The sequence below is a fragment of the Eucalyptus grandis genome, chromosome 5, assembly GCF_016545825.1.
Source record: "Eucalyptus grandis isolate ANBG69807.140 chromosome 5, ASM1654582v1, whole genome shotgun sequence".
NCBI classification, from domain to species: domain Eukaryota; kingdom Viridiplantae; phylum Streptophyta; class Magnoliopsida; order Myrtales; family Myrtaceae; genus Eucalyptus; species Eucalyptus grandis.
In genome coordinates this window covers 61,585,569-61,609,269 of record NC_052616.1, presented here as the reverse complement: position 1 = coordinate 61,609,269, position 23,701 = coordinate 61,585,569, and the positions used below count along the sequence as shown (strand labels likewise).

General features: G+C 41.3%; 3 protein-coding genes and 1 pseudogene across 6 annotated transcripts; all 4 read right to left on the bottom strand.

Annotated features, from left to right (window-relative positions):
* Positions 1-222: 222 nt before the first annotated feature.
* LOC104447696 (myb family transcription factor PHL7) lies at positions 223-6,185 on the bottom strand. Of its 2 annotated transcripts, none has more exons than XM_039313038.1 (7): positions 5,951-6,185; positions 3,721-3,951; positions 2,378-2,454; positions 2,253-2,295; positions 2,076-2,133; positions 1,659-1,728; positions 223-932 (listed from the first exon to the last, which is right to left on the bottom strand). In XM_039313038.1, exons 2-7 carry the CDS (start codon positions 3,938-3,940, stop codon positions 408-410), a joined length of 993 nt encoding a protein of 330 aa, XP_039168972.1. In that variant the 5' UTR covers positions 3,941-3,951; positions 5,951-6,185; the 3' UTR covers positions 223-407. The 2 variants fall into 2 exon arrangements, with proteins under 2 accessions (XP_039168972.1, XP_039168973.1); XM_039313039.1 differs by lacking the exon at positions 5,951-6,185 and adding an exon at positions 5,808-5,919.
* Positions 6,186-8,140: 1,955 nt separating this feature from the next.
* On the bottom strand, positions 8,141-13,130 carry LOC120293510 (annotated as a pseudogene). Its single transcript, XR_005551464.1, has 6 exons — positions 12,912-13,130; positions 9,579-9,655; positions 9,437-9,491; positions 9,201-9,270; positions 9,029-9,098; positions 8,141-8,791 (listed from the first exon to the last, which is right to left on the bottom strand). The product of XR_005551464.1 is annotated as a protein PHR1-LIKE 2-like (transcript).
* A 2,685-nt stretch (positions 13,131-15,815) lies between these two features.
* LOC104445781 (pentatricopeptide repeat-containing protein At4g02750) lies at positions 15,816-18,220 on the bottom strand. Its single transcript, XM_010059704.3, is given in 2 exon segments — positions 15,816-16,316; positions 16,319-18,220. Coding segments are annotated over 2 exon segments (1,998 nt in total). The 5' UTR covers positions 18,048-18,220; the 3' UTR covers positions 15,816-16,047.
* A 968-nt stretch (positions 18,221-19,188) lies between these two features.
* LOC104445779 (APO protein 1, chloroplastic) lies at positions 19,189-23,336 on the bottom strand. 2 transcript variants are annotated; one of them, XM_010059702.3, is made up of 5 exons: positions 23,230-23,336; positions 22,814-22,907; positions 21,903-21,973; positions 20,650-21,014; positions 19,189-20,514 (listed from the first exon to the last, which is right to left on the bottom strand). In XM_010059702.3, exons 2-5 carry the CDS (start codon positions 22,866-22,868, stop codon positions 19,680-19,682), a joined length of 1,326 nt encoding a protein of 441 aa, XP_010058004.1. In that variant the 5' UTR covers positions 22,869-22,907; positions 23,230-23,336; the 3' UTR covers positions 19,189-19,679. The 2 variants fall into 2 exon arrangements, with proteins under 2 accessions (XP_010058004.1, XP_010058005.1); XM_010059703.3 differs by having other exon boundaries at positions 23,095-23,236.
* Between the last annotated feature and the right edge of the window lie 365 nt (positions 23,337-23,701).

Genomic DNA, 23,701 nt, shown 5'->3' with positions numbered 1-23,701 from the left:
CAAGAGAAATCTCAGAACTTGAAGCATTATCTACTGTGTAGAACAATCGAGTTGAGTAAAGCAAAATTCACACACGGCAATCGTCATGCTATTTTGTTATTAGACTTGTTTCTGGCACAGGTGATCGGAAAGACACAATCATGGGCATGCTAGCTCATCTGATACTTTCATTCAATGGGTTACACTCTGCTGTTAATTTATCTTCGAATGGGTTCAAAGAAATAGTCTAGATAATGTAAGCATAAGTCATTCATTGCCAAAACAGTTATTAAGACACCTTCCAGAACTACTCAGACGAGACAAGCTTCTAAACTTGTTATTTCAACGAAGTTTAAGACTTCCTATAAGTTACACATACAAGGCTGAAAGAAAAGGTCTACAAATGCATATTCCATGCGTCAAAAGAATTATAGACTACCACTGGAGACTTTCCTCGGTTGTTCACCATTCGCAATTGAGATCCCCAGCGAGGGATCAAACTGCTCCCTGGTCAGGAAAGCTGGATGCGATTGCTGGTAGGAGGAGTTCAAGCCTGAGTCAAGTATCGGATGTGGGGTAAACAGTTCTTCTGCAGCATACGCCGTATCCTCTGTTAGCCTTTGCTTCTTCGCTTGCTTCTCTCCTTCAGGGCTCTCAGCAATAGGTCGCACATGGCACCCGGAGTCGGGGGTCTGTGGTTCATGATGAGAAGACAGCGATTCATCAATTGAGTGGCTCTTTCCTGGGGCATGGTCCTCAGAGGCCTTCTCCTGAAGTGGGCACTCGGAAGTTGGTGCAGGGGTTGCTGGGTCACTCTTCTTATCAGATTCCAGGCAATCATCACCCAAGCCAGAACCATCTGTAAGAACCCCACTGAGGCGCTGCTGCTCTTCAATGATCTTCTTCAGGTACTTCCCCTGCGCTTCTATCCGTAACTGTAGCTGTCTTTGAACCTGTTAAATCGAGCACAGAAATTAAACAGCAAGTAATTGGCCAACAATACTACTACATATGGCTTATAGACTCAGGAATACTAGGGTCTCATCTGAATCTTTCTATGATTGTCTCTGGAACTCACTAATCAAAGTTGATTCATTATTTCCGAGAAAGATACCAATACTGTACCCAAATGCAGAAAGCATGGTCCAAAGTCTCACAGGTTTGCATTGCTATTACAGAACCTTAACCTTTCCTCAGTCCATTAAGTTGCCTTTCTTTCATCATGTGAATCTTATATAAGAGCTTTCAGCCATGATAGTCAGGACTTCCTCAAGGAACAATCTACTTAACTCTAAAGACTGTCACTATAGTTTTTTTTTTTTTCCTGATGACTTGGGAACTGCCGTACATCCGGCAACTAGCGACGTAAACCCGGGGTGACGCTAACGTAGGGACCCACCTCCCACGGCGCCGCACTTAAGTCACGCAAATGCAACCGCGGTGACTTGAACCTCTCCCCAACCGGAAGAGGGGGGAATGCCCAAACCAACACGTCCACAGCGGGGTGGGTGACTGTCACTATAGTTTTTTTTTGGTAAAAGGTAAGTATGACTGTCACTATAGTTGCACCTCATTTAAAGCAAGTTCTTCATTGAATGCGCGAGAATGTACAAGACTTGCCAAACAACAATCCCTAATTGCATACAAAATTAGTTATTCATTGTGAAGAGAAAACGTGCCTCTAATTGCTCATGCAGTCTTTTTTGCACCTCCATCTGAAGCTTGAGAGCTTCTGTAATTTGCATTCCACTGTAAATGTGAACATAGAAATTTCATCAGTTTCATGATTACGGAGACCTCAAATGAAATAAATTATAAAACTTGAGGAACGTGTGGCACTAAAAGTTCATCTCATCCATTAACATGAATTTATTACGAGGAAGACACACTAAGGGTCGATTAGAAAGGAAAACTGCATAATCATGAATTCAAACATGTCAAAGAATGAATTTTTTTTATAGGTCAGAGAAAATTGAATATTCTAAGAGAGAGAAAACAAAAGGAAGTCTCACAGATGACCGAATGCCTGTGTTCTGTATTCTCGCCAATAACATCTACTATATCCACAAATGACAAATTAGGCATATTCTACTTACGATGAACCATCTGTATTTGAAGCAATATCTGCTGAATCTTTCTTCTCGGCATTTTTTCCTTCAAACAAAAATTAAGGAAGCACAAGAGCTACTCAGTATCTTCTCCCATGGTTTAACTTTCAAATAAACTTAATTACATTTCATGTACATGAAAAGATGAATATGAAAACCACCTACCATCAGAAGAAGAGTCTGGCAAATATTTTGCTAGTCGATACTTCTGCATTAGGGGCAAAAGGGACCAAACAATGTAAGCAAGAGGAACAGACCAGCATCAACCAGAAAACTTAAGTTACACAAACCTGCAAGTGACTTTTGACATGGTATATTGTTAAACCTGGAACTCCCATCACTCTAAGGACGCCTTTAGGAGTGGCCCCTGTAAGGAAACAAACAGAAATTTCTCGATGAATAGCCCCATTTGATTATATGAGGTACCCAACAACACAGTGTCTGAAAAGGAAAAACTCCATCACCAGCTCTCTTAAACTGTAATGTCCACTATATAGGAGTTATCAAGGACTAAACATTCTTTCAGACTCATGTGACAAGCCAAGGACTTGAAAGTATCACTAATGAAATACTGCATCTAGAAGCCCATTTATCTTGGATAAAACAACAGGCAATCAATGGGGTATTGCTGCTGCAACTCCTCCCTGACATCACACTACTAGTTAATTAATTTTAATTAATTAGCGGTAACAAGAAACATAAAATAAGGGAGTATCTTTTTTACCAAAAAAAATAAAATAAGGGAGTATCTCCTTGAAGGGACAAAAATGAAGTAGGAGCATTCAACACAGCCACTTATTCGAGAGATTAATAGGGTGTCTACTGAATTTCTCAGAATGACATGGCATGATAAAAAACATGTCAAAATGAACAATCAATTTTCATTAATGATAAATATCTGGTAGATCTCATACCATGGTTATGCACGTAACATCCACAGAGAGAATCATTTACAGTGAACCTCAACGAACAAAATTTTGAGGAAGAGAACCACCAAGATAAGCACTTATAAACCTGTACTTGTAACACTTATAACCTCAATCCCTGTAGACTGGCTATCTTAAATCACATTGCTAGTATATCTTCAAGAACAATACTACATCATAAGACTCATAATAGAGCCCAGGAAAATATTGTGCATCAAAGGAACGGAGAGGAAAAGTATGCAGTATCATGGTATTTAGTTCTTTCCACAGTGCTGATTGAGAATTAATGCATCAGGATTTATGCTCTATAAGCATCAAGAAAAATCAAAGAAATTAGCGTGGTATTCCATTTCTTTGGAGTGACTTGGGTCTGACCTAGTGGCTTACCAGCCCTGACATGCACACCTATTGTTTAGGGTGGGTTTCAAATTATGTATTAACCCATCTGAAAATGCATAAATGCACTTTCATATGTCCCATCTCATTCTATGCAAAAGTGGTTGGTCCACAAAATAATGTCAGCATTTAAGGAACATGAAAAAACTGTAATAGTTAACTATATGCAGCAATCTACTTTCCACATGTTGGAAATTTTTGGTGCAGAAGATTCTGTAAAGAAAATAGATTTTCATGCTTACACAAAGAGGAAATACAGAAAAAGTGTTAAAATGAAGCTTTGCAACAAAAAGAAGCATAAGCCAACTCACTGTCAGGACCCCCAAGTTGTGCCACAGCATCAACAAATTGTTCATGAAGCTCATTAGTCCAACGAAGCCGCTGCTTTGATGCAAGATTAGAGTTGTTGCTGAGACTGTTTCCTCCATTCATAGGTACCATTGCATCGGCACCACAATCCAACTGCTGACCTTCAGTAAAAGAGTTGTTGCGAACTAGACTCAAGCTAGGGACACTTCTCTGTTGATACATTTACCCTTTACCTGTATAGAGAGGACAAATTCATCAAAGACTACCTTGAAAATGAAAATGGTATCATGTGTTATAGTATAGCTGCAGAGCAGTTGGAAATTACTAGATGAAATTGTTATGAAAATTTGTAGCTGGAATGTCCTTTCTCTTCTCCTAGAATTAGCAATCCCACCACCATGGGTAAACGATGGTTACTGGGATTGTGACACCTCCTAGCAAGGTATGATCACGGAACAACATTCCAAATTTGGGCATGCTTTGTTCCAAATGGCCAAATTGGCAAATCCGAGGGGCACCCCACCTAAAACTCACTTAATTGAAAGATACCAAAATAAAACTAATGGTGCCAGCTCATTCTAGAAGATGATATTGTGCATTCTTTAAATAAACTCATGCTTTTGGATCCACAGAAACAAAGTTAGACAAGAAGTGTTGTACTTCATTGGATCAATATAAGTCAATGTCGCATCTTACTTCTAATTAGAAAGCAAAAATAACTAAACTGTAACTTTCCCATATTAGAAATAATCTCAACAAATGCTTACCATGATCCAAATTAATCAATGATAGAGACCACCCCTTATCTATAGCTTTCTCAACAAGCAACAACCCCCTCCCCTGATGACCATGACCAATAACATACCGTGATCTAAGTAACATTGGTATACGCCTAAAATTTGTCCTTTGAACTGTGAAAGTGTGCATGAAACGAAGTGTCAATTCTTTTTGTATTGATGAGAAGAACCATATGTCAATTTCCAAATCTATTACATTCATGTTGAGAAACTTTCTACACATCAAACAGTTGGTAGGAGTTACACGTCAAATGAAGTGTCAATGCTTCCAAAACAGATCTAGAATGTTTTCCTCCTGGGAGGTTCTTGGCAGTTACTGCAGATACTAATAAGGCCTTCCTAGTGTTGGCAAGTGTAAGTGAATACATTCATGGCCTTCACACTTATAACTGAGGGAGAAAACCTTTAGATTGCCTCTCACTACTTTTTGGTCATCATGGCATTAAACAAATTAGGAGAGCCATCGCATCAATCATCAAATGCAAGGACAAGGGTCTTTCTTTCGCTTTTCTCTTCCCATTTGTTTCATAATGGGTGGGGTCGGATTAGGAGTGGTAGGGTTGGTATAGTTTCTTGAGGCCAATTGCTCCTGCCATGTTATTCATGCAACGTTGCGTTATTGATTTTCTGTATGTCTACTCTTTAGGCTAGCATGCTAGATGCAGTCCATAACAGACGTCTCTAAGGCAGGACAAAATAGCTGTTGCAGGAAATTTTACCAAGAAAACATGCTCCTTTACAGATTCAGCACTCGAAGGTAGCACTGACATTGACACTATTGCAAGGACAGTTAGTTGTGCAAGGGAGGGTCCCAGGCCAGTGCACCGATATCTCCATTCCCATTATAACCTCAGCATGCTCTTACTGCATGAAGTATTCTCACCCAAGCCACTCCATCCAGGACCCACCCACTTCTCCCAAAGATTCACACACAACATTTGCCAACGCCTACCACAACATCATTCGAAAATCTAAGCGTTCAAATATGTCGAAGAGTATCATGTTGGGTTCCAAAAGTGGCAAATGCCGGAATTATCAAGCAACAGACATAATCAGAACAACGGCGAAAAGCTACTGACTTTCGCCCCTCTCTCCGCGGAACAATTAAAACCCACATCTAGCACGCAATCAAGTTCCCAATAACAGATAAACCAATCCATAAAGCCAGCCAATCCCGAAGATGGCCACTCTAATCCCTCGCCTCCGAGCCTAAACAAACGCGAAGACCCGCGAAAGGCGACTGACTTATTTTATAAAGGCCGGCGCTTTAGGACACATGCCAAACTCCCCACCTCAAAAAACACAAACTTTCTTCGTGGGAAACTGCGATCGACCCAATTTGGCAACAACACCAACAGCAGCAGCAGCAGCAGCAGCAACAGCAACAGCAACAGAAAAGAAACATACGGACGAGTCAGCTCGAAATGATACGTACCCGGAATCAGATCGACGAAGAGAATCCCGGGAAAGCCGGAGATGGAGAGAGAGAGAGAGGAAGGAGATGGATGGACTTCGTTGAAACTCCCGACCTTTCCTTTTCGGGCACTTCGTTTTCTTAACTCGTCTTTTTCGAAGTCGGAAGCCTGCAAGAGACTCCCTCCCTCTCTCTCTCTCTCTCTCTCTATGTCTGGGTTCAGATTCCAGTGGCTTTGTGTCCTCTTGCTTGGGGTGTCGTTAATATGGCGACATTTGTGTGTGTGTGTATATATATTAATATGTACATGATTTTTGTGTTTCAAATTTAGAATATAACATTTTCAATGTTTTAAGATTTAGGGTTAACGATTAAAAGTTAAATCAGACACCCACTTACTGATACAGATAGCTCGAAAGAACTAGTGAAAATCCAAACTAGCTTCATCAAATTGAGCGACGACATGTATTGGGTGATTCTAGCTCGATTACGAAATTAGAAGAAAGGGTAATGCAGCGTTATGGTAAAAACAAAATAGAAAAGAAATTGTGCATATGGGCAGTAATAATTTTCATAATTTGAAGTGGGAAGTCCTTGGAGGTTAATTTCTCTTTATTTACATTTGCATGATTTTCTTTAGAAGATAGTGTGTTTAGAGAATATTTTTCTCTTCCGTATTTTGCTCTCCATTTCTAAGCTCAACATGAATGGCGATTTGTCAAGCTCCATTTCTATGGAATCTGATATCAAAAACATTTTTCAACCCCACTCGTATATGAACTAACACTTTTTAAACAAATAATTTCGTGAATCATAATTTTTTGCACCATGATAAAATTTACTTGAGGACAAAATTTCTCAATCATAAGTAAGAAACATTATAGACGATATTATTCTCACGAAATTGGTAAAATGACGCGATCTAGCATCTTAAGAAGCATTGCATTTTGTATTCAATTCTTACTCAAACCAACCTCCTTAGAGGAACATTTATGTGCGAATCTTTTAGTTTCGACATGGAATAACTTGTCTGTGACCCGCAATAAACTCGATGTGCTCGTGAAAATCTACCATATGCGACCACCGCATCTCGGCAATGTTAGGACAGAGCCAAAAGCAAGCATGACTAACATGTCTAAGCCCCAAAAGCAAATGATATGAACATCAAGCATAGGCAGTTCCGAAGAGGAATGCTAATTCATGGAGAATTTATCTAGAGACGAGGAAAAATCTGACTAGGGATACGCTGAGGGAAGAGGAAGGAGACAACATGGGCAACCGAAGCTCGTGTCGTTTTGCTGGAAGCTGCGGCCCCACTTTGGCGGGGGAATCTACGGGTCATATTCCGGCCAGCATCGATATGATTCCGGCACCCATCAGAACAAAGAGATCGCTTTCCTGTTGGCTGGCCCGATAGCAATGCATTTTGGACTTTCTGGTGTTTTTTATTGGCATGCTTCTTAGAGAAAAGTATGCTGTGCTGTCCTGACCACCATCCTAACTGTACTCCGGAAACGACCAATCGAAATTATCTAACCATATAGCAGAGCCGGCTGCCACCGGCTAACAGATATTGCTTTTGTGACTCTAGTCAGAATTTCCAAGATTCGAGGGGGCACGATTCGATCAACTGTCGCTGTCTGAATCGGTGTCGATACATCCTATGAAATTTACATTCATGGAATGGTCTAATGAGATGCATGATACAAGAGATATGGACGAGCGTCGTCAAAGAACTCACAACCATTGTGATTAGTGCATCGACATGAGTCAGCCATACAAAGAACCATGTCCAATTTCATTCGGCAGTTCAATCTTGAGATATATGATTTACGAGCTATTGACTGTGTAAAGATGGAGTAAATTGGTTTCTCAGCCTTAGCATTGCCTCCTGCAATATTCTAACCTTTAGCTCCAGGAACAGCACAAATGAATTCGTTATCCACAATTGCCAACTTAAACAACGTTATTTCTCTAAATTTATCCTCTTGAACAGTTTGCAAGCAACATTCTTTAAATTCCACCGTGATTACATTTTACATGGCAACTATAAATGCAAAGCTCTTAGATTACAGCTATTTTTTTTTTTCTAGATTACAATTATTTCATCAGCCACATATGCATCATTTGAAAATCCCTCTAATGTGCACAATCTCTAAAGGAAATCAAATCTACTGGCCAAGCATCTCGTGTTGGTGGAGAATGATCCCAAGGTCAAAAACTAAGGAGTCTTAGCATTCCAATTGTCGATAATTTACAGGGTTTTAAGGCAGTTGTTTCAACTGTTTCTGCCAATGACGAAGAGGACAAAAAGAGAACTGGCGTTTTTTTACACTTGAAATTGCAGGGCGGGCTAGGAGCTAGGCCAATTAGCCAGATGAATTGAATACAGAATATTCAGCCCTACATCCCAAAGCCAGTGAGGCCATGAGGGCTTACCTGGGGCACAGCGACATCCTGGATCTTCAACTTAGCTTCACTCCAAATAAGAGGGGCGCTTGTTGAGTCAATGCCCATCGGTCGTTTCTTTCCTCCAGCTGGAGATTCTTCCAAAGCTAAAATTCTGGGACTCTCGTGTGAGGTCAAGCAGCTTTCAGTAGAGCAATCACCCCTCTGGGAATGGAGGCTCGGTGGCAAATCATCCTCCGTGCCATGTACTGCAGCCACCTCATGCGTGTAAAAGCCAAGTGGATCAATGGACGGGTTTCTTGGCATCCTAACCCCATATGCCTGGCATTTTTGGTTTTCATTATCAATGATTGCGCTAGTGATAAATTGGTCGGCAAGCATCTTGCAGGCCCTCTCAAGCATTGCCATGTATCTTCTCTCCGCCTCCTGGCGTATTTGCAAGTGCTTCTCAGCCTACATAATATACTGAGGATCAGATAACTCAATAATAGTAGATCTAAATCTCCTGTCAAGTCTGAGAATACATTATGTTGTTCTTGGCCGGCGATCAGTTAGTAATTCGGAATGTGGAATTAGCACAAACATTCTGAAGATGACCAGAAAAATCACAAAAGAGATCACAGACTCTTCCTTTGAACATCCCAAAAGAAATGAAACTACAGTATGTATTTAATATGGGAAACCAATCACCTCAACTTGAAGATGTAATTTGCTTTGCATTTCCATTTGTGCTCTTAATGCCTCTTTGACTTCATAATTTCTGCCAAAGCCGGTTATCGTCAAAAATTAAAATTTCAAGATGCAAGCACTTGGAAGAAGAAGAACCACAGGGAGAAGGAAGATTGGACAAACTCAGCCTTACTCATTCAGATCAGATGATGGTAAGCTTGGGGTAGAATTACCACTACCAGGGTTTTCTAAAAGGTAAGAACCTGACAACCCAACAACAAAATGGCAAAAGCAAAATGTGTAAGAGAGAAAATCTGCGAGTGGATAAAATCTAAATATCCTATAATAGAGGATAATATCTGACTTTTCTTCATCAGCCCAAGATATTTCTGTCAAGGATAAATCAATCAATGAAAGGCAATGGAATACCGTCTTTGGGTGCATCAGCCCCCTCTTTCCCTGATTGCTTGCCTAGCCTGTATTTCTGAATAAAAAGAAACACCATAATTAGTTGTTGATCACCAGATCTCCATCTTCAATAAGGCATTTTAGTGATTTAGCATGCTATAACCTGGAGGTGACTCTTCAAATGGAAGAGAGTCAACCCTTTCACATTCATTGTCCGCATAATGGCCTTTGGAGTAGCTTCTGCAAATTGGATCAATGCCTCCATAAAATTAATGGGACAGTAATGGAGAACTCCCAACTCACAGGATACATCAAATTTAGGTGACTCTCAAAACATGCAGGTAAGCACCAAAACAAAGTAAACACAACCAACATTGAAACTGATTTAGAAAAGACGGGAGACTTCAGCCGCAGTTCTAGTCCCTAATCATTTTCACGGTACATCCAAATTGTACATTCAGGGTGTTGCCTGGGCGGAGAAACTGGGTAAGCCAAACCAAAAGCAGAACACACTGCGTCAAAATCTTTCCAAGCCATATACAACCCATAAGATGTGGCTTCACCCAAGTCAATGTTAACAGGACTATGTCACATAACTATCAAAGCCAAGAGATGGCAAACCTAAAGCTATGACCATCTGCTTTGCCATCTGTGTCTCTCCTACAATTGCTATCAAGATTGCCATCTGCAGCATTGAATGCAAATGATGACAAAAGTTCTCATAACTCCAACACTTTGAGAAGGATTTTATATGTGATTCCCCGGAGTGTGAGATTCAACACACATGCATCTAAATAAGAGTCCATGATAGCAGCCTCAACTCCTTTTGGACCAAAAACAAAAGCACTGGAGAATTGAAAAGAGAAGGCCAAAAGCTCACTTTCATTTGTTGATATATAAAGTGGTGACAAACAAATCGCAAATAATGTTGGACCGTTTTTATGAGACGTTTATGAATAACCTAGATCCTTCAAAAACTCACGATTATATAAAGAGGAACAACGTAAAAGATTAATGTAGCCAACTCCACTCAGTGAAAAAAGGCTCAACTATTGTTGTTTATGTAGGTGGATTTTCATTGAAAGATTTCAATTTATTTAAGTATGGAGTTACAGACCATTACAAATAAAATGGCATAGTTATTCGTGTAAAAGGCTCGGTTGTCGGTATTGGTATGGGCGTTGACCAACTTCTTAGTTATACTGCTTTATAGAGCCTGGATGATTTACTAGGTGGAAGATGAAGAGTAAATAAAGGATCTTCACGACCTTTTTCTATGTATAAGTAAGTTCTACATAACATTCAAAGCTGGTTCTTCCATGGAAAAATATATTTATCCTGCTAGGATATTTGTATAACCCAGTCAGCTGCTGGCATTTGAATAAATCTCAGAAAATAAAAGGAAAAATGCATGATTTTTACCAAGGAATCATGAAATGATAACCCATTCTTATCAGTCAAAACCATTAAATACAATAAATACAACCATGTATAGAATAAGAAAAAAAAAAACCCAACACTTGGACAAAATATCTATGGCAATACCTCAACTGGTAGTAACTTAGCAATGTACTCTCAGAATATGTCTTATCCAGTTTTTCTATTTGATTGCATGTGTAAAAAGGCCCCTACAACTCATGAGTTTTACCAAGGAATCACGAAATGACACCCAATTCCTATCAGCCAAAACCATTAAATACAATAAACACAACCATGTATAGAATAAGCAAAAAAACCAGACATTTGGACGAAATATCTATGCCAATACCTCAACTGGTAGCAACTAAGCAATGTTAGTATCAAGCATTGCTAGATGCTACTCTCAGACCATGTCTTATCCAGTTTTTCTATCTGATTGCATGCGTGAAAAAGCCCCTACAGCTCAATTATCCTCTTTTTTCTTGAGAAACTTCACATGTGCAAGTTTTGCAGATTCACACCCATAGCACAAACATTCAGAACATAAGTTGCATTCAAAGCAACAAATGAGCACCCTAGCTTTTAGCTCTCCAGAAGTTGAGTGTCAAGTGTTTTTCCGTTATTTCAAGCATGAGGGATGTAAATGAACATTCAGAGAGAAGCAATTGTTTCTTCAGTTTCATTTAAAATACATATGCTACAAATATCAATTAATGTACGAAGCACACTTCCGAAACTCGAACGTTACTAAATGAAGAGTAAATTCTCAGAAAATTTCAAATAAATACCAAAATTGGAGAACTACTCAAGCAGTCAACCAAAAGCCAGAGATTTTCTGCCATGTCTCCATTGATCCCTCTCAGTTACAAATCAGATAAAAGAGCACTGATGTCATGAAGCAACCAATATAACAATGCAAGTGGCATATCTTCTCACAAAACACAAGCGCGTCCGCCAATGCGAGGAAGTCATCAATCAAGTCCATGCAAAGCTAACACGCAATAAAACATGCAAGCCTCTTACACAAGTTGGCTGGAGCCCTACCAAAAAGGGAATCCTGTTGATTTCTAGATCTCTTCCTGCATGAGGAAGGGGGCAAGGCCTTGACTTCTGGTCATAAACTACCTATCATATGTCATCCATTTAAAAAAAAAAAATGATTGGATTAGAAGCACCAATTCACAAATTGGCCCTTCAAAACTTCATTTAACAGGAAAATGATCTGGAAGCTTCCTGTCAATCACTAAAAGTACCTGATTTCAAGGCCAAGTGATTTGGAAATACTCATGGTCGCTATCTTTTCTTGGATGTAGACCCAAAACATTCTTTTGGGCCAAATAAAGAAAAAATAAAATGAAACAACCGACTCATACTGGAACCTCCTACTGAACAAACTGCTTAAGATTTTCTAAGTTAGATTGACTGTCATTTCTTATGGAAACAAGATTCCAAGATCAACTACTTTCCAGCATAAGCCCTTACAATTCCTCTTTGCTCTACAACCTCATTCTCTCGACTCTAATAGATCACTCCAGCATCAGGCAAACACTAGCCTAAGTTGAGCGCTGGGAGAAAATTTCTCGCATCTTTCAGTCGAGAGCTTCCTCAACAGTTCTGCGACCGGCATTCTAAGCGAGTATTAAATTCCCTCCTAAATAAGCAAAATTCTAGACTTTCACGACTTCCCCAATTCCTCGGTTTCTTGTAGAGGAACCTGCAGCAGTTCTCGCAGCTCGGGATGGGAAACTCACCGATCCACATAAAAAAGCCACCTCATTCGAGCCCAAACAAAGTCTTTCGACGAAACCCAAATTCCGCCGCGTCAAATCCTACCCTAAGGAGTACCGAACACAACATGCATTCTCTCACTAACTTCACACTGCGCAAAGTCCCCAAACAGCAGCCCAAATTGTGGATCCCAGGACAACAACCGAACTAACCAAACACTCTCAGTCTCAGCCGAGCTACCAAAGTCAAACCTTTCCAGCAGGGTAACACCGGAGAACACCACAATCAAACGCGACACGCGTCGCGACGCACGAACCGTACGGCAAAAGAAAAGGTGAGGGGGACTCACTGCTGGCTCCGCCGAGCTGGGTGACGGCGTCGACGAAGCGCTCGTGGAGATCGGTCGTCCAGCGGAGCCGGGGCTTGGGATCGGAGGTCAGCACGAGGCACGGGTCCCCCGGTGCCCGGGCCCGCCGCCGCCGCCACCGCCGCCGACGAAGTCGTCGGGGTGGCCGATGAGCCCCTCGTGGGGCTGGATCAGCCTCGGGAACATCAACCCTAAAGCGAAAAAAGCCAACCCCACCCACCCGCCCGCCGCCGGACCGGACCACCGGAAGCACCTCGGACCCGCCGGCGAACCGCGGCGGACTAGCAGCAGAAAGAGCGGAAGAGGAGGAGGAGGAGGAGGTGGGTGGGGGGTGGGGGCAGTAAAGAGTGAAAATGGAAAATGATGATGATGATGATGATGATATGACGATGACGGGAAACCGCTTTTTGTACGCGGCGTAAAAATCATACCTTTTTCTCCCCCTCAAATTTTCTTTGTTTTTTACACATGGGAAAAGGAAAAGGCGCAAAGCTAGAGAGAGAAAGTCTAGAGAGAGAGAGAGGGGAGTAGGGGCCGGAGGGCGGGGTCGGTACGGAGATGACTGGTCGCGGCGCTGGCCTGGCCCTGCTTTTTTTTTGTCGAGATTTTCGTCGCTTTCTGCGCTTTTTCCGCCTCGTGCCAGGACGACGGCCTGGTTTTTCTCGCCCCGGTTTCGTACCTTTTGATTTGCAAGCTCACCTTCCTTCACGTGCTTTGTATCAATCAGGAGTCCCAATCCATGATCGGGTACTGCATCTCTGATTAGAGACCTTTCATATGTACATCGCACGACCCTATCGATACGTGTCGATACGATGAGGTGCTATGATGAATCGGTCGTTATTGTCGGAAAGCCTTGAATAGGACCGTCGATTTGCTTGAGTTTCGTGGAGAAGAAATTCTTCTATGGATAGCTTTTGGTCTAGTCGGGGCATATATATATATATATATGTATGAGATGTTAATGTCACGGGTTGGTCGATCTCAATCGATCAAAATATCATGCGGCTTTAGAATTATTAATTCCAAGTCAATCTTACATACACGCTCGAATACAAAAGTCGGATGAGGCAAAGAGAGTATATATTCACTTGTAAATGAACTAGTTAGTTACAATAATGAAGAGGGATTCCCTCTTTATATAAATGCGGATTGCATGTCAGTCATTGATTGTTCCTCCAATCCAACGGTGCATTTTGAATATGTATCATCATTATAAGATTACATAGTAGGTTGCTCGATGGTTGCACATGACAGACTCTTGGGAAGATTATGAGCGTGTGTCAAAAGCAAGATCCAAATTTGCAACTCCATCTCACGAGTCACGGGTTGCACATGGGCTGGTCGAACGTTGCTCATGGGTCGTCCATGGGCTGTGCATGGGCCTTTGCTCGTACCACTCATGGATTGATCGTGGGTCGGTTGTGGGTTGTTCATGAACAGCCCTTTGTGTGTGACCCGGTCTATCACGGACGATCTTAGATCATGCTCTATCCATGGACCGTGTCATTAGGATGGTAGTGAATTGTGAGGAAAAAGAATCTTAAGAAGAGAAGATTGATGATGGCATATAGCACGTCTAGTCGGGGCATAGAGATGAAATATCAAGAAGATAATGAATTACGAGGGAAAAGATTTTACCTTGTGCTTTTATACTTTCACGTATCTTTTAAATCAATTCTATGTGTTTTTAAATTCGTCCTTCCCGCCAAATTCGACCAACGTGTTCGTCCTAAATTTTCGGGGGATTCGATGTGGAATAAAATTTAATCAATAGGGACGCGTCTATTGATGCCCTCGTAGGAAATTTTTACCGATGCGAATGATGTCCTAATATGATGACATGTCCAGCTAGGCTGGCCCGGATTTCATGCCGGATGCAATTGATCGAAAGATTTGTGAACAGGGGAGAGTCAATGACTTTCTTAGAAAATTCATGAACGTAAAGGGATGGAAAGGGAGAGATAGATATATTTATGAATTCTTTGGCACTAACTGTTTGCTTTCTCTTGTGGGGGTGCAGTTGGAGCTGAAGACTAAACTAAGACTGAAATTATTGGGGAGGTTGTTGCTTTGCTTGTTATTGGAGTAGATTTTTATTGCAAGTGCGCCGACCAAGGGAGGCCACTTTGAATAGACTATAGTTTTCGGTTGCTCTTCATATGGGGAATATTTATAGCCTAAAAGACATTATCTATCTCAATCATTCAAAGAGGCCTGAGTCTATAAAAACCCGTGAATGAACACAATTGCCTCGACCGGGTAAGGCTCCACTGATGTGATAGGAATTGGATTCCCAAGCTACTGTGAACACGATGTTGATTATGTTCGGACACAGCTAGAGGAATGTTAATCTTTGGAAAAAGTTTAAAAGAAATTTTAAAACTTATCATGAAAGTATAATTGTACCCTAAAACTTTTTCAAAAAGTGCTATGTAAGTTTTAAAACTTATTATGAAAATAAAATCTAATCTTAAAACTTTTAAATAGTGCAATTGAGTGTTAAAATTTGTAATAAGAATGCAATTAAATCCTAAAAATTTCAAAAATATCATTAATAGAAAAACTGGATTTGATCAATTTGACAAGTTTTAGAAATTGATTACATTTTTTGAAAGTTATAGGACTCAATTGCACTTTTATAACAAGTTTTAAAATTTAATTGCACTTTTTAAAAATGGTTTAAATTGTACTTTGTAATAAGTTTTACGACCTCTAACGTGCTTATCCCTTAATCTTTCAAAGCCATTCGAATACCGAGGTGGTGGCTTGAGCTCGACTAGTCTAGTCTCCCTTTCACATCCTGCACCAGGCAACCGACTCCAGAGAAAAAGTCACTGTCTTTTGCTCATCTGAAGGGGGTACACGATCAACAGCAATGCAGCCTTCCGGACAAACACGGTGTCAGCAAGTAAGATTTGATCAGAAAAATCAAAGGGTTCAAAGCATGTCGCTCGACCTGCACATTACCCCTGCAAAGACTGTAATTTGGGTACAGAGAAACCTTTCGCTCTCCGGAATATCCACAGCCTACACGAATGAACTGAATCTGAAGCTCTGTGCAAAAAAACGTCTCACACTCAGATGCATTGATAACTTGTATATGGTTCTTTATGAGCTATACTGTCACGGGTCGGTTCTCTTTCGTGGAAGCCATTTCAAGCATTAGGGGCATGAGCTTATCCTGGAGCAATCTGTAGACTCTCTCCATCTCTGGATGTGATCTGTCCCCGGCAAAGAAAACGTGGCTTTTCCCATTCACTTCTATTTGACTGAAGCCCGGAACTTTCCTCACGTTCTGTTCCTTCATTTTCTTCCTCACTCGTGCGAATTCACTCCACTTGCCACTTGCAGCAAATGCATTAGCCCATAGCACATAAGCCCCGCGGCATCAGGCTCTAGCTCTATTAGCTTCTCCCCGAGGAGATTTGCTAGACTATCGTATCCATGAAACCTGCAAGCGCCAAGGAGTGCGCCCATGACAGCACCGTCTTGTTCGCACTGAGGCATATTGCTGAAAACCTCCAAAGCCTCTTCTACTTGTCCTGCCCGACCTAGCATATCCACAAGGCAACAGTAATGCTCCGCTTTTGGTTCTAAAGCATATGCAGCGACCATCGAGTTAAAAAGCATCCGACCTTTCTTGACCATGCCGGCATGACTACAAGCTGATAAAACCCCTACAAATGTGATCTTGTCTGGTGTGGCTCCTGCCCTTAGCATGCGTGCAAACACATGCAATGCATGCTGACCATATCCATGATTTGCATAAGATAATATCATTGCAGTCCATGAGACAACATCTTTAGACTCAAGATTCTCGAAGACTAACCTAGCAGAGAAAAGATCCCCATTTCTTGAATACATGGTAACAAGAGCGTTAGCAAGTGGTGTTTCATTCTCAAACCCGAGATTTATAACTAGTGCATGAGCTTGCATGACTTCTAATGTGCCTTCACATGAGGTTAAGGCACTACTGATAGTCGTCTCATTTGGCCTAAATGCAGACCGCCACATGTGAATGAGGAGGCGTAAGGCTTCACCTTCTGGGCCATGTCTTGCGTAACCATCAATCATGGCATTCCAGGTGACTATATTCCTTTGCGGCATTGAGCTGAAAATTTCATTAGCTTCAAGCATAAGCCCTCCATCAATGTACGCCGTGACCATAGCATTCCATGAAGCAATATCTTTATTAGGCATTTTGTCGAAATATTCCCTTGCATGTTCAGTCATTCCATTCCGTGCTAGACCAGTGACCATAATAGTCCAAGAAACCTCATTTCTCTGAGGCATCGTATTAAACATCTGGATGGCTTCAGTAACCCTATTGCCATCCATCAAACCCTGAATCATGACATTCCAAGAGTATGTATTCTTCTGCGGCATTTCCCTGAAGAGCTGCTCCGCATCATCCAATCGACCATTCTCAACGTAAGACTTGATCATCACCGTCCAAGCAACAACGTTCTTCTCAGGCATCAGATCGAAAGTTCTACGAGCTTCATCGATCAAGCCATTGCAAGCATAGCCTTGAACAACAGTAGTCCAAGAGACCACATTCCTATCCGGCATTTGTTCGAAAAGCGCGAGACCCTTGTCAACCTGCCCGCTCCTAAAGTACCCGGAAACCAAACTAGTCCACGAGTACACATTCCGCTCCGTCATTTCGTCGAAAACCTTCTGGGCATCACCCAGACGGCCAGCCTTCGCGTACCCGTCTATCATCGCCGAGTCGACTCCCACATTTCTCCCGGGCATTTCCCGGAAGAGCCGCTCGGCCTTGGGAAGATCATTGTCCTTGAGGTACGCCTTGATCATGGACGAATAAGAGAAAGCGTCCCGGTGAGGCATATCGTCGAACACCTTCCTCGCTTCCTGGACTCTGCCCCCGCGACCCAGCGTCTTGATCATCACGTTGCGGTCACGGATGTCGGGATCTCGGGTCGGTGTCGGAAGCGAGCTCAGAGCCCTGGGAATCCGAATCCGGGTCGTGTACCTCCTGACGAACTGCCTCGCCGGGGAAGAAAGCAGGGGCCCCCTGCATATGCAATGACTTGCGGCAAGAAGGTTGAGAAAGCTCCGGCAGCGAACAGGGCAGGCTCCGACGGGATGCATGGCGACGCCGGCGATGGTGATGTTCCATATACGCTTTGAATCATCCGCTTCGATCCTGAGAGGGTGTTGAATTCTGCACGGTGGAGACGCTCTGGCCAGAGGGCGTATGGCTTCTTGCAGAGTGGGAGTTCGGTTCTGAACTATTTTTTCCCTGCTTTCCCAACGGTTTTATGTATGCCCGTTTCAGTCCATTAGGACACATGATTTATTTATTTTTAAAATGTGATTAATAAGATTACTAGTTTTTTTTTTTTTTATGTATTTATAAATAAATGAATTAAATGAAACCCTAGCTGCTGTAAAAGGTCTGGAGTTTCTGAAGCAAATCCAAGAGGCTCACTTGTGGGGAAGTCAGAAGGAAACAATAGCTTACGTCTGTGAGAGTGACAACGTGACTGTAGTGGAGAGCTTAATGGGCCCAGAAGATGCACCTTGGAACGTGACGAAGGTTGCCCCTGGGAAGAATTTGGAGCCGCCGATTGGATAGCAAAAGCACGTCGAACCAAAAACTCCCTTTCAATTGGATGTCTTACCATCCCAGCCTCTTAGGGATATTTTATGTTCTGTAACTATTATTTCCCTGCTTTCCCAACGGTTTTATGTAATGCCCATTTCAGCCTTTAGGACCATTCCATAAGGACATGATTTATTTAAAATGTGATTAATGAGATGATTAGTTTTAATTTATTTATGTATTTATAAATAAATGAATTAAATGAAGAGTCAATACCACGGAAATATTAAATTAGTGTATTTATGATAAATTTATCCTAAACCAATTTTTTTTCACAAAAAATCATATCAAATTTACCCTTTGTTAGTTACCCTTAAATTTTAGCGTCAATTTCCGAGTTAGAGTACTAATTGATAAGTGTACCGACTTGGGATTTTACCTTCCGTTTGTTACATGTATATCGGTTTGTGGCATTTTCATAGTATTAATCTAATTTAGAGGAAATTAATAGAAAGTAAATTTGTCATAAATATATCAATTTGGAGTTTTTGATAGTCAAAAAATTAATTCGAAGTAAATTTATCATAGATATACCGAAGCTTTTTGTGATGTTATCCCAATGAAGGGTTAAATGAATTGCTTCAGCTAAATGTGTAATTAAATTGTGAATGGAATTTTGGGAGGAGATTATGCAACCCTTAAAAATAGGAGCTCCGTTTTCTTTATAATAGAGGATGAGAAGCACAACATACCAAGAGCTTGAGAATACAGGAAGAAGAAATGTGCACTTTTCTTTACATAAACATGCACAGTCTAATGCTGTCTGAGATGAACATCTAAAGGAATGCCCTCTTGACTGATGTCTTCCTCCAAGAGTAATTACAAGTCAAATAGTTTCCAACGACGATCACGAAAGTTACAGAAGAAAAATCCTTGAAAAGTCGCCATAAAGAACACCACTCCAATCTGGGTTAATCCTTATCACCACCTTCTTGTCCCAAATTGATCCTCACGACATAGCCAGGGGGACGCAGGGATCTCGGCTCGACGGCTCGACATGTTTAATCGATCATGTTTTCCCTACCTCTTGAGATCAACTGGAGAAATGGACAGCATCGGCAATCAATCATATGAGTCTATTCGCTCTGAATTTCGGGAGTTCCCAACATCTGATTCGCTCATGCAACTAAGCGAGCCTCATCGGATTCAGGTATTATAATGTCGAGCCTCATCATGGGTTTGTATATCTCAGGTATCTGTGCACCTGCCTGCATGCAGATTTCTACAATGGCGGGAGCCTTGCCGTAATATGACTTGAGCGCGCCCGTCAGTGGAGGTCCCTTCGGGTCTCGCACGTGCCACACGTAGTTAGGAGGGAAAACTTCGTCTGGTGTGGCATCTTGCCAGCCATGCTTACCATCCCTCCATTGGTGTTTGAATTCCCCACAGAGCTTCGCATTGTGGCCCCAAGGCCCGACGTGAACCTCTGAGCAGTACCCACAAGCCTTGACTGTATAGCTCTTCATCAATCTCTTAACACCAGATCGGACAGTCCGGTATGCATCCATCGTCTCTTGTGCTATACTAGGTACCTCTGACAACAAAGGAGGAGGGAATCGCTCGCAAGCCCCATGGGTGTCGAATTCAACAAGTGCAGACAAATCCGCAGTACGCCATGGCCTAGGCTCTTCCACATATTCACCTCGATTGAAAACTTTCTTTCCAATCATTCTGATCGGTTTGGTTCTTCGACGAGAAGGGTATTCTGGTATATCCACGCCAGCTTGGATGCACAGCTCAACAACAGCTGGAATTCTATCATAATCAAAACGAGTCTCGTGCTTGACACGCTTTCCAAAAGGATCATAGAGGTGATATGACTCGACAGGGAGTAGAACATCATTGATGGAGCCCCGCACCCATGAATGGAAGCTTCTACGCTGTGCATTAGATGAACCTAGGCAGTCCTGAATTTTATGGCCGGTCTCAGCCACATGAACTTCCGAGCATTTACTGTTGAAACACAGGAAAAAAAATTAGTTTCACAAGATAAAAGACCTACTTGAGTGGAGTTCCTTAGTGAATGAATCGTTTATCCGGAAGACAATCAACTTTATAATAATTACAGGGTAAGAGAAAAAAATCCACCTGCAACCATATACAGGAATAACATGCAAGAGCTGTGCGACTCCTTTGATTAGAACTTTCCAGGCATCCAGGACATCATAAGCCACTGGAATCAGACGAGGTACTAGCAAGCCATTTTTCGGAGGTTCAAGGGGCTTCTCTATACCCATTTGAGCAAGCTTTTTGTTCATTCTCGATTCCCGCAGGATCTTTTTCAGAGGGACTGGAAAGGGTTTCTTCTTTTTCTTAGGCAGTATGGGTGGAAGATCGATGTTTTGGGGAATCGATTTTTTCTTGGCTGATGAATCTTGTCTGGGCCTCTGACTGGCACATAGGCACGTTCTCTTGATTCGTCGACCAAAAACTCGGCGTTGCTCATTTTCAAACTGCAGATCAAGTTGGAAACTTAGATATGAGAATGAGAGGTCAGCCTCCATTGGATTATTCAAGAGAGTTACTGTTGAAACTCATGAACGGGGTAAAACATCCTTAATAAGCATGAAATAATCTCTATGGTAAGCCCTATGTTTCATAATCCAATTATCTCTACTGAAGAATTAAACTGCTCATTCATCAAGGAAGATTTAACAAAATAATCTCTATGGTACTCCCTATGTTTCGTAATACAATTATGCATTTTCATATTATTTCTCATTTTGTCTTTCACATTAAATGAGACTAAAGGGCCTTAAAAATCTAAGGAAGACCTGGGAGTCTGGCATACATCATCGCAACACTCAGCATGAACAGAAAATCATCAGAAACTGTCTCATATTAACTCAACTTATAAAGTCCACATGAACTTAATGATACAAGTGCCAGAAATCCTTCTGTAACAGATGATGCAGATGGTAGGCTCCCTAACACTTGAATAACTATCTCATGTTAACTAGCTTTTAAAGTCTAAAACATACTCTGTCATAAGACTTGGGCATAAAAGTATATCTTCCATACATGACATTGACCTTACGCAGCTCATATTCTGGCGGCCATAACACTTCAAATGCCAAATGCTTAAATCACACAGGATTGACATGTAACAGCAGCGGCCGATCATAGCAAGCAAGCACATGGTGATTTACCTAGACACATTCAGCAGATCTAAAACTTCTATCCCTTGTAGAGGAATTGTCCAAACATGGGGAATAGATAGTTCGAGTCAGAGCAAACAGCTAAGCAATTAGGAAAGGAGTTTTCTGAAACTAAGTACATAGATGAGATACTATTGGCAAAATAAACACAACATGGAATAATGGCAAAGAAAGAATGTAAACCTTCAACCCAAGAGTATATGACCTTAATACTGACAAATTAAGCCACCTATGCTCCATCAGACTCGAGGAACCTACATAAGAAAACCATTTACTCTTTGTTATTGTTTGAAATAAAAAACCAATACAATGTCAAAAGGAATGTTTGTTCAGGTGAGCTCAATCACAAGTCTTGGCTTGTAAATCCTACTGCACAATTTCAGAGACAGGCATCTGTTATGTCTGCTTTGCTGAAGGAATGAATTCCAAAGAAAATATTTCTGCATGGGATATAAATTAGCCATTCCACAGCTTTCATCTATAAAATGGAAGACTTATTCCTTTTCCACTCCATATTTTACTTCCCTGGACAGTTGCATTTAGAAAAAGAATAGAAACAACAGAAGTTTGCGATCACTAAGCCGTTCACCACATGTGGTCTGAAAAATAACATAATTGTTTCACTTACTCAAGAAGCTAACAAAAACAACCGTTAAATATTGCTCCCCTACAATTATAGTGGAGTGGACCAAAAAATGGAGGACAGTTTTTGTCAGTGCAGTATTTGCATCAAACAGATTGTATGCACACAATTTTCGTTATACGAACTACCTATAAGACAACAAGAAGTGAAGTAGCAGCACCGTTTATCCAAAACTAAGCAACAAACTAGCGTCAGTTCATTCATATAAGCAAAAACAAAACCCAACAACGCATAATTACGCAACAACAAGCTGGTAAATAAGAAGTCACATTATAAACAATCTTTTGCTATTGCAGAAAAAAAAGGAATAGGGTCATTCGAGATCCTCCAAAATTCCACAGCAATAGACAAAGAGCGCCCAACAGAATAAATGCAAGAAAACACAAGAAAAACAAAACAAGAGCTCTACTTTTCCATTGATGGAAAAATGAACTCTAAATTTGCAACTCACCACCCTGAGATGGAGTCCATAAAGTCGAGGATGTCAAGGCCCACTGCTGGAGCATTTATATCCAAAAACTTCAGTATCTCCAATTCTTGAAATGCTGAAGAAAAAAATCAAGCACTTTTAAGCACAGAACACACAATATCCGCAAACCCAATGAGCCAAAGACATGGGTGACGATCACAACGAACGCACAAGTGAGAATAAAGGGAGAAAACACAAGAAACCCATCAAGCTTTGACCCCAACCGTAAAACATAACACGAACTACAGGTCTAAAGGAAGAACCTTTTTCCACAAGACAACGCAAGACCATCATTCCAAACAAATTGGGACAGACCCAAGTCGGGAAAATTCGCAGACAAACGAAAGAAGCACTGAACAAAGAAGGAGATGGAAATTGAGAACAAGGTTTCAGGGTACCTATTGCTTGCGGAGCTGAAGCAGACAGGAGAGAAATATCGTTGGTTTCTTGTGGGTGGGAATGGGAGACCAGCGAAGTGAAGAAGACGGTACTGACTGCTGATGGGCTCGAATTTGATACTCGCAATCTTGCACTCTTGAGGGCCGTCTTTGCTGGCCATGATTCCAGTATCAAGAACAGCGAACGAACCCCCGTTTCGATTCCCAAGTCCAGGCCCATCTTTTCATGACTTTTTGTAGTCCTACTTTGCTAGATTCTTCGAGGAATCAAGTTCGAAAATCGTCCGATTCAAATCAATTTATTTAACCCGTTCTGATCAATTTACATACAATACGAATTTTAATTATTTATGCTCGACCCAAATCATATCATGATCGTGCTACATATTTATCCATTTGATCTGTTTTGAGTAATTTTCATATGATACAAATTTACCGATCCACACCCAAAAAACAATCGAATTTAGAAAAA

Coding starts and splice junctions, on each gene's coding strand:
- LOC104447696 (XM_039313038.1), bottom strand. CDS start 3,940: ATGTATCAACAGAGAAGTGTCCCTAGCTTGAGTCTAGTTCGCAACAAC. Junction 2,296..2,377: donor ATGTCAAAAGTCACTTGCAG/GTTTGTGTAACT, acceptor CCCCTAATGCAG/AAGTATCGACTAGCAAAATA. Junction 1,729..2,075: donor TCAAATACAGATGGTTCATC/GTAAGTAGAATA, acceptor TCACATTTACAG/TGGAATGCAAATTACAGAAG.
- LOC104445779 (XM_010059702.3), bottom strand. CDS start 22,868: ATGCTCCAGCAGTGGGCCTTGACATCCTCGACTTTATGGACTCCATCT. Junction 21,015..21,902: donor CATATACTCTTGGGTTGAAG/GTTTACATTCTT, acceptor CTTGATCTGCAG/TTTGAAAATGAGCAACGCCG. Junction 20,515..20,649: donor ATTCCTGTATATGGTTGCAG/GTGGATTTTTTT, acceptor GTGTTTCAACAG/TAAATGCTCGGAAGTTCATG.